This window comes from Hyalella azteca, unplaced genomic scaffold (genome assembly GCF_000764305.2).
Source record: "Hyalella azteca isolate HAZT.00-mixed unplaced genomic scaffold, Hazt_2.0.2 contig9347, whole genome shotgun sequence".
Taxonomy (NCBI): Eukaryota; Metazoa; Arthropoda; class Malacostraca; order Amphipoda; family Hyalellidae; genus Hyalella; species Hyalella azteca.
In genome coordinates, this window is record NW_025939421.1 from 25,810 (window position 1) to 41,520 (window position 15,711).

Below are 15,711 nucleotides of genomic sequence, written 5' to 3' on the forward strand. Positions count from 1 at the left end.
ATTAATTTAATCTAATTTCTTAAAATTTAATCTCAAAGCATAAGTCATTAAATTAGAAAAAGAAGTCGAGCAAATATTTTCACTAGTGAATTTTTATATTTTGTTATATACTAGTGAATTTTTAAATATTTTCGGCTTCAGTTAATTTTTTACTCATGTTCAGTGCATAATCTTAGCAGATCAAAACCACATTACAGTGAAGTACCATATATAAAGGAAAATACCATATAATCGGGAAAATAGCATATATCCTGGAAAATGCCATATATCCTTGAAAATGCCATATATCCGTGAAATACCCTACATACAGGAATATTCCATATATTCGAGAAAATGGGAAACATCGTCTATCCAAGGAAATTCAAATTTCTCGGTTCGTAAAGCCAGAGTGGAAAGAGAGTCGAAAAAGTCGGAATCTCGTCGGGCTTTTGAGCAGGAAGCAAGCTGAGGAAAGAAGCAAGTTCAAGTTGAAAGTAAGTCGCAGTGTGGAACTTAAAGTAGATAATAATTTACGCAAGTAAGTGGTTCGCTAAAAGTCTACGACATGACACTACCATGTTAGGGCTACTGCGAGGCTACCGCAAATTTGCCAACTCTGCAAATATTGAGGCTACTTTAGGAATGAATCTACGATCGTCGTTCTAAACTAGCCGAAAATATCTGGAGAAAATTGTTATACATTATTTCTGCCATGATTACCAGGGACGAAGATTTTTAATATAAATAATTTATGCCAGTGGAAATTAATAAAAAATACTCCCGACATTCAGGCATCAACGATATCCTCCCGACATTCAGGCGCAGAGAGTGCGCATCAACGATATCCTCCTGACATTCAGGCATCAACGAAATCCTCCCGACATTCAGGCGCAGAGAGTGCGCGTCAACGATATCCTCCTGACATTCAGGCACAGAGAGTGTGCATCAACGATATTCTCCCAACATTCATGCATCAACGATATCCTCCCAACATTCAGGCACAGAGAATGCGCGTCAACGATATCCTCCCAACATTCAGGCACAGAGAATGCGCGTTAACGATATCCTCCCGACATTCAGGCGCAGAGAGTGCGCGTCAACGATATCCTCCCGACATTCAGGCATCAACGATATCCTCCCAACATTCAGGCACAGAGAATGCGCATCAACGATATCCTCCCGACATTCAGGCGCAGAGAGTCGTTCTAATTAAGGCTAAGGCTTGTATTAGGCGCCGCATTTGTAGAGCTCACATGATTGGCTGTCACAAATTGTCTTGTTAAGTCGATCTCCTGATCTCGGCTCAGCGGATGTCCACTGTCGGCAGGCCTTTAAAACCTACCCGCTTCCGTTAGCCCTTCCTAAGACCCGTCCCAATTATTGCCTTGGTAATTAGAGGGAAATAAACCACTTCTGAAGAACTAGGATGATACTCGTCCCAATTATTGCCTTGGCAAATAAAAGGAAATAAACCACTTCTAAAGAACTAGGATGATACCCGTCCAAATTATTGCCTTAGCAAATAAAGAGAAATAAAAGCCTTCTAAATTATTAATACGATACTTGTACCAATTATTGCCTTGCTAAATAAGGGGAAATAAACCGCTTATTAAGTATCAATACGAAACTACCAAATATTGCCTTGATAATAAAAATGAAATATAACGCTTCTAAGATATTAATGCTATACTCGTCCCAGTTTTCAAATTGAAAACAATGGGAGATGAAATCACCTAGGCTTTATCGCTAATAATACATTACGATAAATCATTATTCATGTTATCAGAGCTATTGATTTCATTCATGGTATTTCATAATTTTCTAACTATGAATGAATCATAGCTTCCAAAAGTGCGTAGTTAGGAATCAGAGCGCTCAGTTTGGACTCTCAGTTAGAACGCACATTTTGGAATCGCAGTTAAGAATAACAGAGCAACGAACAACATTTAGACCGTTCAGTTAGACTGTTAGAAATAAGGATTAAAGAGCAACTATCGTGGGAGCAAACCAAGCTCTTTTATTTCACTGTAGCAACTCTGTAGGATAGATCATCAAAGACTTCAAGCTAGGGCGCACTGAGAAAAAATTGGTGCAGCTGACTGCATTGGTGCAAGCTCTACAGTGCAGATTAATCAAAATTTAAATCTTCTAACTCGCCGCGAGTTATTGTGAAATTGTTGAGCTTCCGTGTTTGAGTTTGTTTGGAACTGAAGACTGAATTTTAGAGTTTAAAAAAAGAGTTCGTTACCGGAAACTGTTGACAAGTTTGAGTCTTCGGTACGTGTGAGAAAAAAAAGTATCCTATCACTGGTTTTGAGCAATAAAGGGTAAAAGCAATTTCCTTAATGGGACGTGTGATTGGTCGGTTCATTACAACCAATAGGAGATCCCCAAGAACATTGCATGCTCTTTGGTCATTGTCAGCGTGAGTGAAATACTGGACTACGGATACTATCTAGTCTCGTCGCTACGAGGAGAAAAAACCGGTACGATATCCGAAAAAACTGGTACGATATCAAGAAAAATGGTACGATATCCGAAAAATGGTACGATATCAAGAAAAATGGTACGATATCCGAAAAATGGTACGATATCAAGAAAAATGGTACGATATCCGAGAAAGCCGATACGTTACCCAAAAAGGGTGCGATATAAAAAAAATAAAAATCATCGAAATTTAATAGAATTTCTGCATGCGTCTGCCAATCTCAGTCTGAGGCGCGAAAAGAGGTTTTTCATGCTGTATTTTTCAAGTAAATTTTACTGCATTTTCATTCGGGAGCTTTAAAAACGAGGCGAATATTTTCTCTTTTTTTTGGTAGTCATGTTTTTTATGGATGTTTTTGTAATTTTTTCAGGAGCGACTTTTTCATGCTTCGGTAAAAGAGTTTTCATCTGTCCAATAAATATCGTGCCAATTGTAGAAAATTTATTAGAAATATCAGAAGTTTATTTGATAAAGAATTTTTTCGTGTGTGTCACATTGACTTGTCATAGCTTTGATTTCTGGTCACCAAAATGTTAATAGTTTTTTTAATTACATAACCGACCAAATTCCGAACAGAGTTGCCTCACTCACTAACTTTGTTCAGAAAAATATAAAGTAAAAACTTGCACAGCGCTGAACTTTCTCTACGCTACTGGAGCTTCATGAAATTCCGAGAAACGTGTGAACAATTAAAAAAGTTGGTAAGTGGAATATATAACAGGGAATTAACAACAGTTTATGCCTCATTTAATAATTTCATTATTTATTCTACCTTAATACTCTCTTTAAAGCCTACAATAATCAGCCAATAACATAATAATTTATCAATAATAAAAGCTCCCAATCGTTCTTTTATTCTCATATATTTTTAACTTTGACAATAAACATTTTATCATTGAAAGTAACTTACATTAAAAAAGCTTTAACGATCTTTGATATCTGGCTTCCTGTACGAAAATATTTACGTTTCTCCATCACAAATGTTCACATTTTCCAGGTTCTTATTTCAAAAGCGAGCCGTAACAAAAGCGAGCCGTAACAGAAGATGAAACTCAAAACGATCAACTCAAAACAAAAATTGGAACTATACAATTTTGAAGATTATTCAACAGATTTATTGCGAGCTGTTGAAGTGTTTGTTGTGCAGATTTGAAGATTATTCATATGATTTATTATTGTTCAGATTTAACCTGATTACTTTGCAGTGTGCAGATTTGAAAATTATTCATAAGATTTATTGTAAGCTGTATAACTAATTACTGTGTAGGTTTTAATATTTATCATTACATTTATTGTACTTGATATTAGCCAATTGATCTTATTGCTGTGCATACTCGGGATTAATTATTTATCAGATTTCTTTTGCATAAATTAAGCTTTGGAACTGACTGCTGTGGAGTTCTGAAGATTATTCACCTGAATTATTGTAATTTAAGTGATATGTAAAGCAGATCAATATTATTGAACTGAATGATATAACTGAAAAATATTATTTCGTTGATATTGAAATGGGTCCCGCGGAGCGTTACCGGAATTTCGGGCTATGGGATTTGCCGGCATTGGGACCCTGGTTGGGACCTGGTGTGTTGGCCCAGGCCGCAGCAAGAGTCCCAGTGCTGGCGAATCTACGATCTACGTCTACGATCTACGTCTACGAGCTACGTCTATGAGCTACGTCTACGATCTACGATCTACGTCTACGATCTACGTCTGTTTAGTTTCTACGACCTTCATCTACGATCTACGTCTATCTACCGTCTATGACCTGCTCCCACGATCTTCATATATTATTTGTATCTACGATGAACAGCACGTATCCATAGATCATCCATAGGAGTAACGTTTCTTTAACACTGCACATCTACGAGTCATTCCTGCGCATCCAATGGTTCTGAATACTTACAATTAGATTCAAGGACTAAACAAACGCATCTACTTTTGATTAATATATCAAAATTGCAGCGAATCCTAATCTTATTGGTTAGTTATGCCACGAAAATCGCAATCTTAACTAAACTTTCGAGTCCTCAACCAAATTTTCTTGGCATGACTCATGTGGACCCAGAACTCTCGTAGAGCTGAGTGAGTTCTTTGAATAAGGACCGAGTCCGCTGTTCTTCGTGTCATTACGAACCGGGACTAAATTCCAGACAAACTGTAATTGAAAGTCCCACTGTGGCAAGATGCGTTTGGTTGACGACTTCCTTCTAACAGATAAAATAGAGGCGCCTGAGATAAAAGAAATAAATAAAGTAAGGAGGAAGGATATTTTCCTAGTTCAACTATAATCTTTTACTGGGACAAATGAAAGTGTTTTTAGCTACTGTAATTTGGGGGCAGCTGTGTGGGATATAAAATACGGAACATTGGGCCACTGCAGAGCAGAGATGCTGGAAATGTACGACATTCACGTCACTCAATGGACTGGGCATTGGGCCACTACAGAGCAGAGATGCTGGAAATGTACGACATTCACGTCACTCAATGGACTGGACATTGGGCCACTACAGAGCAGGGATGCTGTGCCCGTTTCGCAGTCATGCCATACAATGGACTGAAAATCATTCATCATACAATGGTGATCGTTAGATGAGTGAATGATTTTCATTTCGTGCCGACATGAATTACCATCGATAGTTCACCGTTTCCATGTCAAAGTTTAATTTATTGACGAGTTTTATTGTTTCCTCATAATATTACATTACACGAACGAATAAACAAAATTTATAGCTCTCCTCGTATTCTGGCATAATTAATCTTCAATTGTTGTTAAAATTCATGTATGTCCACAAACATATTCATGTTTCAGCTAAATTTTAGCTACTTATCATTCTAGAGCTTTTTTTCCGCCTGAGAACGGTGCAGGATATTTGCATACTAATCATAGCAGAAGTTTAGTTGTGCGCAACAAATGAATTAAGTTCTAATAATCAATTCAGCTAAATGTCAGATTAGGTACCTCGATACTATTTAAATTCAAATATTCATTTATTAATTTACAAGACCCCCAAAAAATAGCATGATAATATTGTTTTCCTCATTGAAAACTTCATTCCATAAAAGGGTTGAAATTAACATCCTTCAAAATTTGATTATTCGCAACAAATGTTAAAATTTAACTTCCCTTGGACATGGTAATGTCTTCCTAACTTGCATATTCAAAATAAGTCATTAAACTAATTGCTTTAGGATGTGGCAGTGGCTTCCAATTATTCATATATGTTAACAATGGCGTATCTACATTTTCTAAACAAAAAATTACTAAAAATTTTCAGCAGGATAGGCTGGTATCTTCAGCGTAGACTACTGAGAGAACTTTTCTCTATACTTATCCAGTTTGAAGGTGCATTAAAATATGATAAAATAAATTTATAAAATTTATTAAAATCATTATAGACTGTTAAAATGTATTATTAACTTTCCTTTCATGGTAAAGCATATCATTTTCTTTATTTGGTATCCTCTAACGAACATCATTTAATATCAAGAAAACACTACGCTTTACTATGAAAATATCAATAATGTGTTTGCAAGGTTACACTTTTATTAACAACTAAAACACATCGAACAAGTACATGTTTTTCGTTGACCAATAAAAGGTGCTTTTGGCGCCCAAGTTGATGCTCTTACTAGCCTTAGCCGAGCGGCAGAATCAACAAGGTTCAAGGTGGCTTCAGGAAAAAAACATAAGCCGATAATGTAAGTCCAGGTTTATTTTTGAGTCCATGACGTTATTTTTTTCGATCAATACACATCAATTTCTGTGTTTTATTATAGCTGGTACACCAAGGATTACTCAAAAAATCTTTCTGATGCCTAAAAAGTGTCCGAAGCTGACAAATCAATTGCAAAATTTTCATTACAACGTCCATTTTGAAAATGTAGAAAAAACTATCATTAAAAATCAGAGTATCATTTTATAGTAAGGTTCTTCTTAGATAGAAAAAGAAGGTGACCTTAGTTGACAACGGACAAAAACTGCCAGAAATGAAGTTGAGGAGAAAGCTGGGCCACACAGCGCTCTCGATGAGGTGGCAGTCGCGTTAAGTGGCAGAGACAGGAGCGAGGAGCTAACTTTTATAAACTTCTCATGAGAAGCCAATCAGAAAGTTGGCTCTAAGTGCTCTGGGACGTGTAATGAAGTTTTTGAAACGCACTAAAGAAACCAAACTTGATTCCGCCTCATTTGTTGACGCGAACTTGCCTGCTCGTGAGATGGATTGTCTTTCTGCCGCCGCTGTCAATCGGAGGGCGTAAGGGTCGTTATCTTAGAAGATTGTTTAATTGGCGTAAATGACATTAATATTATTATTCTATTAGTATTATTTATTAATATAATACTATAATACCATTTTTTGGGCTTATATCACATTGGAATAGGAATTAGCACATTATTATTCATTAATATCTTCACCAGGCTTTCCACTTGCAAGATACGGACATCTTTGAAACTCATCAGCTAAGGAATTTCCGGACTCTAATTCTTTTATATCAATATTCTTCAGTTACAGATAGACCCCATGCACCCTCTGGCCTACTCCTGCTGCTGCCTCGGTCTGCTGCTTTTTGCACCAGAACCCTGCGGTCTGATCCGCCTCGCGGTGTAGACCCATCGTGTCCTAACCTGTCTCCCAGACCCACAATTTTCGCTGCAAGGGCTCCATTTAGACCACTCACTAAACTGGTCCCGCGGCAAAGTTGCCTTCACTTCAAAAACCGACGCTCGCTCAAAACTCGGCCCTCTCATTCTCGTGATTTTCTCCAGGCTTTCTTCTTTCTCTGAAAGTTGTCGTCTTCGAGAGTTTTTATGCCATTTTTCCTGCACGGTTACTGGGTCGGGCAGTCGGCGATGTTGTGTCTTGCTCGACTGCTGCACGCCATTGTCCATCTCAAGCTTCTGGTTCAGCAGTTCTTGTTCCCGAGTCCAAGAGTTCTTGTCCAAGATTAGACTCACTTTGACGTCTTGAGACAGCGATATTTTTGATAGATGCAGTAATACAGAAATCTACAGTAGTAGAAAAAGTGGCATGCTTCACGAAAAAAGGATATAATATAATCAATTTTTTTAATAACAAGTGTATGTAAACAGTCTGATATTTACTTTTACTATTCTCCTGAATGAATAAATTATAAGAATAATTCTTCCGAAATTGAACAACTTCGCGAACGAATTTTCAAGCTCCAATTTGATTCGCAGTTATATAGGATTTTTAATTCAGCACATTTTTCAATTTTCGGATTGGTATTCTTATAGTTTGTATTTTGTATACCTAGCATCAAAATCTTGCTCGAAACTAAATATTTTTAGAGCATTTCATTATTTAAGATTTTCGTTAAGATCCTTCCATTTTTTACATCGCTATTAAGACAAAGTCCCTCTCATTTCTCTGTCAGGATTTGAGGCAGATATTGCGATGATCAGTCAACAGCAAGTCCTGCAAGTAATTTTAAATGAGAACAATGCGTTGGGAGGGCAAAAACGATGCTCTCGTTAAATGAAAACTTAACGAGATGGCCTGGCCGCTCGCTTTTGAACTCTCTACTGAGGAAATTAATGGGTGATATTGTCCAAATAGTGAAGTAATTTCTTAGCGCATTGCTGATATGCAATTTTGCCGGGTAAAACGGGCTGAGAATAACCCACACATGAGCAAAACGGGTATCGCTATTTGGACAAGTTCTCACGCATTTCTGTGAGTGTATTCACTATATGTTCAGTGCGTAAACCTTGCGATAGCGAATTCCCAGCTGGCTTCCATAGCCCATTAAGTGAATAATGGATGTGAAGGAACTCGTGGCAGAGATGCACGCATTTCAGAGAAATGCGTGTGACTTTGTCGAAACAACGATATACTTTTTGCGATCGTGTGGGTCATACGTCATACTGATCCACTTTGGCTTGGTGAAAAGCGTATCGGTGCTACGTTCGCTCCCTGCTCGTGCTGTGGATGGAAAAGTGTGTTACTATTTTAACAATATGACCCATTAATTTTTGTGAGTGTAGACCTTCATGCCAGATACTTCCTTGACGGGAAATCAAGCGCGTTGAATGAAAGACTGGGCGATGATTAATTAAAATCAACAGCTAAAAAGTGAAGGCCATTATACAGGACGTAGTTACTGCTGACACACCTTGCTTGCATGTCGAGTATAGAGAAGCTACTCTTATTTTAATGGCTGCAAGCACACTGAGCCTGAATGTGAATGAGTGCTTGAGTTGAAAAAACGTGTTGTAAAAAGATATAACAGAATTAAAGTATATTTTGCATTTTCATTCTACATTTGTGGAGTTTACAAAAGCATAGGAAAAATTTAACTGAAGATTTAACGAAATTGTTGGTTCTGCTGTCGGTCCAAGATCTTGGTTCCGATGTTGGGTCTGCCGTTGGTCCAGGATGTTGGTTCTGATGTTGGTCCAGGATGTTGGTCCAGGATGCTGGTATGGATGTTGCTTCAAGATGTCTGTTCTGCCGTCGGTCCGAGATGTTGGTTCTAATGTGGTCTAGGATGTTGGTTCAGGCCAACGGTGCTTCGGTGCTCAAGTCAATTAAGACGCGCCGGCGACCAGTTCGCTGCGGGAGCCGATATAGACCGCAATAGACCAATGTAGCAGATTCAATAGACCAATGTAGCAGCTTCAATAGACCAATGTAGCAGCTTCAATAGACCAATGTAGCAGCTTCAATAGACCAATGTAGCAGCTTCAATAGACCAATGTAGCAGCTTTGGTAGACCAAGAAAAGCCCGTTAGTAGACTAAAAGTAGCCCGTTCGTAGACCCAGAGTATCCCGTTAGGAGTCGGTCAGCTTCAAAGGCGAATTAATCATTTATTTTATTTATCTTTAGAATCACGAATATTTTAACATCGCCTTCATCTCGCAGGTTAAAATATTTTGACCAAATTACCGAATGATAGCATGACATAATAATTAATGATGTCATTCAATGACACAATAATCAATGATGTCACTAATTAATGATGATAATGATGATGATTATTATTTTATAAATCATAATTGTCAATTTCCACCTAATATTATACTGGTATGACTCGTTATAGCCAGGAAGTCATAGTGAACATTCTTCTAAGCTCACATAATCAATGGCAACGAACGAAGCGAAATCCTCACTAAACTTGAGGGCGTGAGGGGAATTTTACGGCATCAGGACCTGACTTTCGTAGCGTGCACTCATGAAAATGAGTGAGATTTAGTACAAATAACAATGCACTTTTTTAAGCTTGTGTGGGTCGACTAACACAAACCGGAAATATGTAAGACTGTAATATTCTTATGTACCATTGTTAGTCCGAACGCAGACATAAGGTAAAAGAGAGAATATTTCGAGTTTATATACACCTCTAAAGAAGATTTCCATCCTAATCATTGCAGCTGAAACCTAAATATTGGATGAAACAGTAATACGGTATTCCTAAGTGTCCTACAGCCCCATTACGAAGGCTTAGACTTAATCCTAAGATCCTTCGAAGTGACTAGTAGACTTTACGAGCCCTCCGTGGGAACATTGCGACAACCCGTGCTGCGTTCGATCTAACTTGCACATAAATGTACAGCTTGATGTAACTTAGCCCAAACTCAAGTGTCCCAACTTATCAAGAAGTCAAGTTACTGCTGAGATCAGTGCTTTGTTAATGGCCATCACAGACCCGCACTTGAGCATGAGCATTCATCAGAGCAGCTAATTGCAGGTCAAGAATGTCGTGTATGAATCACAAGACTGCATTTCCTACTAATTTATGGTCATGCCGTCTGATGAATGGACTGTGACCGCTTAGAATGCCTACGTGGTTAATAGTGAGTTTTTCTTAAGCTAATGAGATTTTTGATTAGTCATCAGTTTCTAATTCATTAACTTTTCAATTACTGCAGTCTTTCATGCGGTGTTTGAAGAGACCGCTACTGGTGTCATTCCCAGATATTTCTGATTCAAGTTCGATACATTACATCACGATCCTTTTTACTGTGCGTTTATGCTTGTTATTATTTAGTCCAATACCTAAATTTAAGGATATTGTATGAAACCGAATAAAAAGTCACCGGAACTTTCAAGTGAAGTATACATACGTATCCATTAGGAATAATTGCTGATAATATATATTCTTCATGTTGCAAAGCCGTGGGCAAACGAAACTTATAAATGCTTGTCTTTTTTATATATTTTCTATGTATGTTCTTCGTTCTTTATGAATAATATTCTTATCAATGAAGTAATGGTGTAAAATAGTAGTGTAATAGTAATAGTGTAACATAGTAAATATCATAGATTTCACACTTGGCGATGGTTCCTTATGTCATGTATTTATAAATTAGAATTGCGTACTTTTTAATGGTACTATTGATTAAATAGTACATGGTGATGGCTGCACGATATTCAGAGAAGAAAAACGTGCCTCCTGCACCGAGTTGTTGTTAAAGTACTCGTTCTTTACAAGGAAGTTAGTAATATTTCTTATTTGTCATTGTTCCAAATAAACAATATATTATGTTGGGTACAGGCGCGATCTTCACCGAAGAGCAGCGCGACTCCAGCACGGAGCTGGCATTCAAGTACGCAGTGTACCGCATCAACAATGACAAGGCCATCCTACCCAACACGACGCTCGTGTACGACATCCAGTACGTGCCTGCCGACGACTCCTTCCATACCGCAAAGAAAGGTGAGACGTATATTTATTAATCATGTGTTTAATATCGGGAGGTTAAGTGTGATGAAGTGATGAATGAATTGCTTTCACGGTGTGGCAGGTTAAGTTGCCATTCCTTGCACATATGGAAGAAAGGTGAGACATATACTTATTAATCATGTGTTCAATATCGGGAGGTTATGTGTGGTGAAGTGATGAATGAACGGCAAACTCGGCGTGGCAGGTTAAGTTGTGATTCCTTACACATATGAAAGAAAGGTAAGACTTATACTTATTAATCATGTGTTCAATATCGGGAGGTTTTGTGTGATAAAGTGCTGAATGAACGGTAAACTCGGTGTGGCAGGTTAAGTTGTGATTCTTAACGCAATGGCAAAAAGGTGAGACTTATACTTATTAATCATGTGTTCACTATTGGGAGGTTGTGTGGTGAAGTGATGTATGAACGGCTTTCACGGTGTGGCAGGTTAAGTTGTGATTCCTTACACAATTAGAACAAAGGTGAGACTTGATCATGTTGTACTGGCTGTTAAACCTGGTGTAGCTTGAGAAATTGTGCGAGATAAATAGACGGATTTCTCGGCTTGGCAGCTTAGCCTAAATTTGCAGGTTAATTTCCTTGCACACTGCCAAGAAAGGTTAGACTGATTCATCGTGTACTGGCAGGTTAACCCAGTGTGTTGGTTTGCTTAGTTTGAAACCCCCCGCAACCCTCGTTTTAGTCTCGTTACAACCCCCCGCAACCCTCGTTTTAGTCTCGTTACAAACGCCCAAAGCAAAGCTCGACGCCGCCATTGATCTCGATGAGAGGCGCCGGCGGCTGTGATCTTTCGTTCGTGTAGCTCGGCCATCAGTTTGAAATATCCCAGCTATTCCATAGGCGAAATTTACGGCTCCGATATTAGCCCTTTGTTTTTTGGCCGATGTGTCTTCATGTTGGAGGCTACTGAAGTTTATCCCGAATGGTTGTACTTCGATCAAATCTTTATAAGGAAATATTATCTTCTGAGCCATGAGCTTCATGTGAAATGCTGCTCTTCGAAGACTTTTGAATCTCACTTGAAATATTCGCGTAGTTTACCGTGAACTTTAGCACTTTGAAAATCCACTTCCTCACTCTTCTGGGTCGTTTATACGCAAGGTGCGTGAGCCTATCGGCCCCGCGACAAATTTGCTAGTCGTGACTTTCACTCCAGACTCCCTGAACTTTATCCTACCATGAACCTTATCCTACCATGAACCTTACCCTACCATGAACCTTATCCTACCGTGAACCTTATCCTACCATGAACCTTATCCAACCATGAACCTTATCCTGCCATGAACCTTATCCTACCATGAACCTTATCCAACCATGAACCTTATCCTGCCATAAACCTTATCCTGCCATGAACCTTATCCTGCCATGTACCTTATACTGCCATGAACCTTATCCTGCCATAAACCTTATCCTGCCATGAACCTTATCCAACCATGAACCTTATCCTACCATGAACCTTATCCTATCATGAACATTAATCCTACCATGAGCCTTATCCTACCATGAACCAAATATTACTATGTACTCTATTCTTCCATGAGCCTCATCCTAACCTGAACCCTATGCTTTCATGAACCATAACCCATCATGAATCCTTCACTACCATTTGGACCCTTTCCTATAAAAACCCTGTCCTATCCGCATGCCGTGCTACCCAAGACAATGGGTCAAAATCAAATCTTACCCAATGGTATTTCACTCATGTTACCCACGTCAACTCTTGATCCAACATTTATTGCCCACATTTTCTTTGTTGGCTCATTTATACATTTAAGTGCTTCAAGGGTACTGTTCTTCTTAAAATAATTTCATATACAGCCACGTTCAGGTAATTTAGAATCCGATGTGAGGATTATTGTTAGTTCAGTGTGCTGTCCAAATTTATTGTTGTCACAACATATTCGTCATAGGACGAATAAAAAGTTCCAAAACCACAGAGTGATTAAATTAAAGCAAGTTCTCGCTCATTTATTTATTGACACACAAAACTTCTCGAGCCTTAGTGTTTTCCACATCCTAAAGAAAGATTTTCGAAACAGGAAAGGCCTACGTTATATTAGAAAATATCTTTGACCATTATCAATACGAAAGACTAAAAGGAAATACATTCTTGGTCTTTTACAGTATATTAGGTATCGTCTGAAATGATCATGTTCTAAATAAGACATCTTGGGTGGAGACTGAAAGCCTCGTTTGAGGAAATGGGAATGTATGGACCGAGTCGCCGTGGCGCCGCCTGCTGCTCTTTGCTCAAATCTCGATGTTCAATGTTAGTATTGCGTCTAGAAACATCATCTATAGATGTTGGGTGTTGCTCTTGAAACCAACATTATTTGCTGATGCACTAGATGTAGGATGTTAATGTTGCTCTTAAAACCTACATTACTTCCTGATGCACTAGATGTAGGATGTTAATGTTGCTCTCAAAACCAACATCATTTCCTGACGCACTAGATGTAGGATGTTAATGTTGCTCTCAAGACCAACATCATTTGCTTAAACACTAGATGTAGGATGTTAATGTTGCTCTCAAGACCAACATCATTTCCTGACGCACTGCATGGATGTAGGATATGTTAGTGATGCCCTTACAACCAGCATCATTTTGCACGCACTAGGCGAAGGATGTTAGTGATGTTTTCTAAACCAGCATCACTTCTTGCTTGGTCAATGGAAAGAGATAAGTCAATTCTCTAATTATTTATTAGAAAATTTATTTAGTTCGTCACTGCTGAAATTATAATCTTTTATTCAATCCGTTTCCAGGCTAAAGATTTTCTTTTTGGGCGCTTCAAGGAACAATGTTATTTCACTCATTGATGAAACTTATGAAGTTCAAACATTCATAAATGCAACCTAAAATTTCGACCCATATTATTATATAATATTATGTCCTTAATTAATTGTATTACTTATATTATGTGTATCATATTCTTAGGATTATTATTGTAATTTATTAAATTTTATTGGTTGCATCTTCGTGGCTGCCTCAAACCGAGTATTTCTCTTCTTGATTTCATTGCTTCTATTCAGTAATATCTTCATCACTTTGTCTACTGTTCGTTCACCACATCATTGTTTGCATTCGTATCACCACCTCACCATCATCATTACCAGCACGTCGTATGATCACAACTCACCAATGCCTCATCACCACCACAAGTCACCACCACAAGTCACCACCACAAGTCACCACCACAAGTCACCACCACAAGTCACCACCACAAGTCACCACCACAAGCCATTAAGACCATCAAAGTTGCGGCCCAGGCACGCGGTGCCGTCGTGACGTTTGATTCGATGAGGTGGCAGTGGCTGCATCAGGACGATGCGGGGGCGGCAGGAATGGCATGGAGGCATTGGGAATGGGGTAGAGGCGTCAGGAATGGGGGAGAGGCATCAGGAACGGGGTAGGGGCGTCAGGAACGGGGTAGGGGCGTCAGGAAATGGGGAAGGGCGGCAGGAATGGCATGGGGGGCATCAGGAATGTGGTAGGGTTGTTAGGAATAGGAGAGGTGCGTCAGGAATGGGAGAGGGGTGTCAGGAATGGGGTAGGGGCGTCAGGAATGGGGGAGGGGCGTCAGGAATGAAGGGAGGATGAAGACCACGCTAGAGAGAGAAAACCAAAACAATAAATCATCGTGACCCAGAAAAGAAGGAAGAAAGAAAGAAGAAGAACCACATGAAGAAAGAAGAAGAAGAACCACATGAAGACGTGCATTAGATGAGACCGAATCAAACAGAAGCTCAAGTTCGTCCCGCGGATGATTGCTTCGTCCGTTCATCAGAAATTTCAATAATCTAATATAATAATAGTCACAAGTTTCAATAATCTTTGCAGGAAATTTGATGCGAGGGTTGGAGTTGGTTTAGTCCCAAGCCAGCCTTGTCCCCAGGGCCGTTTGCTCACAGTCTATTTGCGCTGCAATCTCGACATATTAAAGCCTTACGCATCTTTTGTGCCCTGCCGTCCGTTGAGACTACGGCATTCTCACCTTACTTCTTGTTGTGAGCATTGCCATCCGTTGCCACAATGAGGGACTTGTGGAAATTGCCATCCGTTGCCGCTATGTGGGACTTGTGGAAATTGTCGTTCGTTGTCACTATGGGGGACTTTTGGAAATTGTCGTTTGTTGCCGCTATGAGGGACTTGTGGAAATTGTCGTTTGTTGCCGCTATGAGGGACTTGTGGAAATTTTCGTTTGTTGCCGCTATGAGGGACTTGTGGAAATTGTCGTTTGTTGCCGCTATGAGGGACTTGTGGAAATTGTCGTTTGTTGCCGCTATGAGGGACTTGTGGAAATTGTCGTTTGTTGCCACTATGAGGGACTGGTTGCAACTATCGTCCGTTTAAAAATCGTGCATTGCCATTTGGTATTTTTATAAGGGAAATTTATTGTCTTCTTTGATAATCTCAAAAATATTGTCGCTTGTGATTCAACATACAAGATTAGTTTTTCCTTACAGAACTGAGTAATTTGATAACTAATTTATTATATTTACGTTCCGCTGCGCCTTTTTGCTGTTGTTTTAATCTAT

The 15,711-nt window shown here is 39.0% G+C and overlaps 1 protein-coding gene across 1 annotated transcript in view; it reads left to right on the plus strand.

Annotated features, from left to right (window-relative positions):
• LOC108672738 (glutamate receptor ionotropic, kainate 3-like) overlaps nucleotides 1–15,711 on the plus strand; it is a 106,990-nt gene that overhangs the window by 21,038 nt on the left and 70,241 nt on the right. Inside the window, exon 2 of the mRNA XM_047881979.1 lies at nucleotides 10,983–11,144. Within this exon, the coding sequence (XP_047737935.1) occupies nucleotides 10,983–11,144 (162 nt within the window). The remainder of the gene's footprint in view (nucleotides 1–10,982; nucleotides 11,145–15,711) is intronic.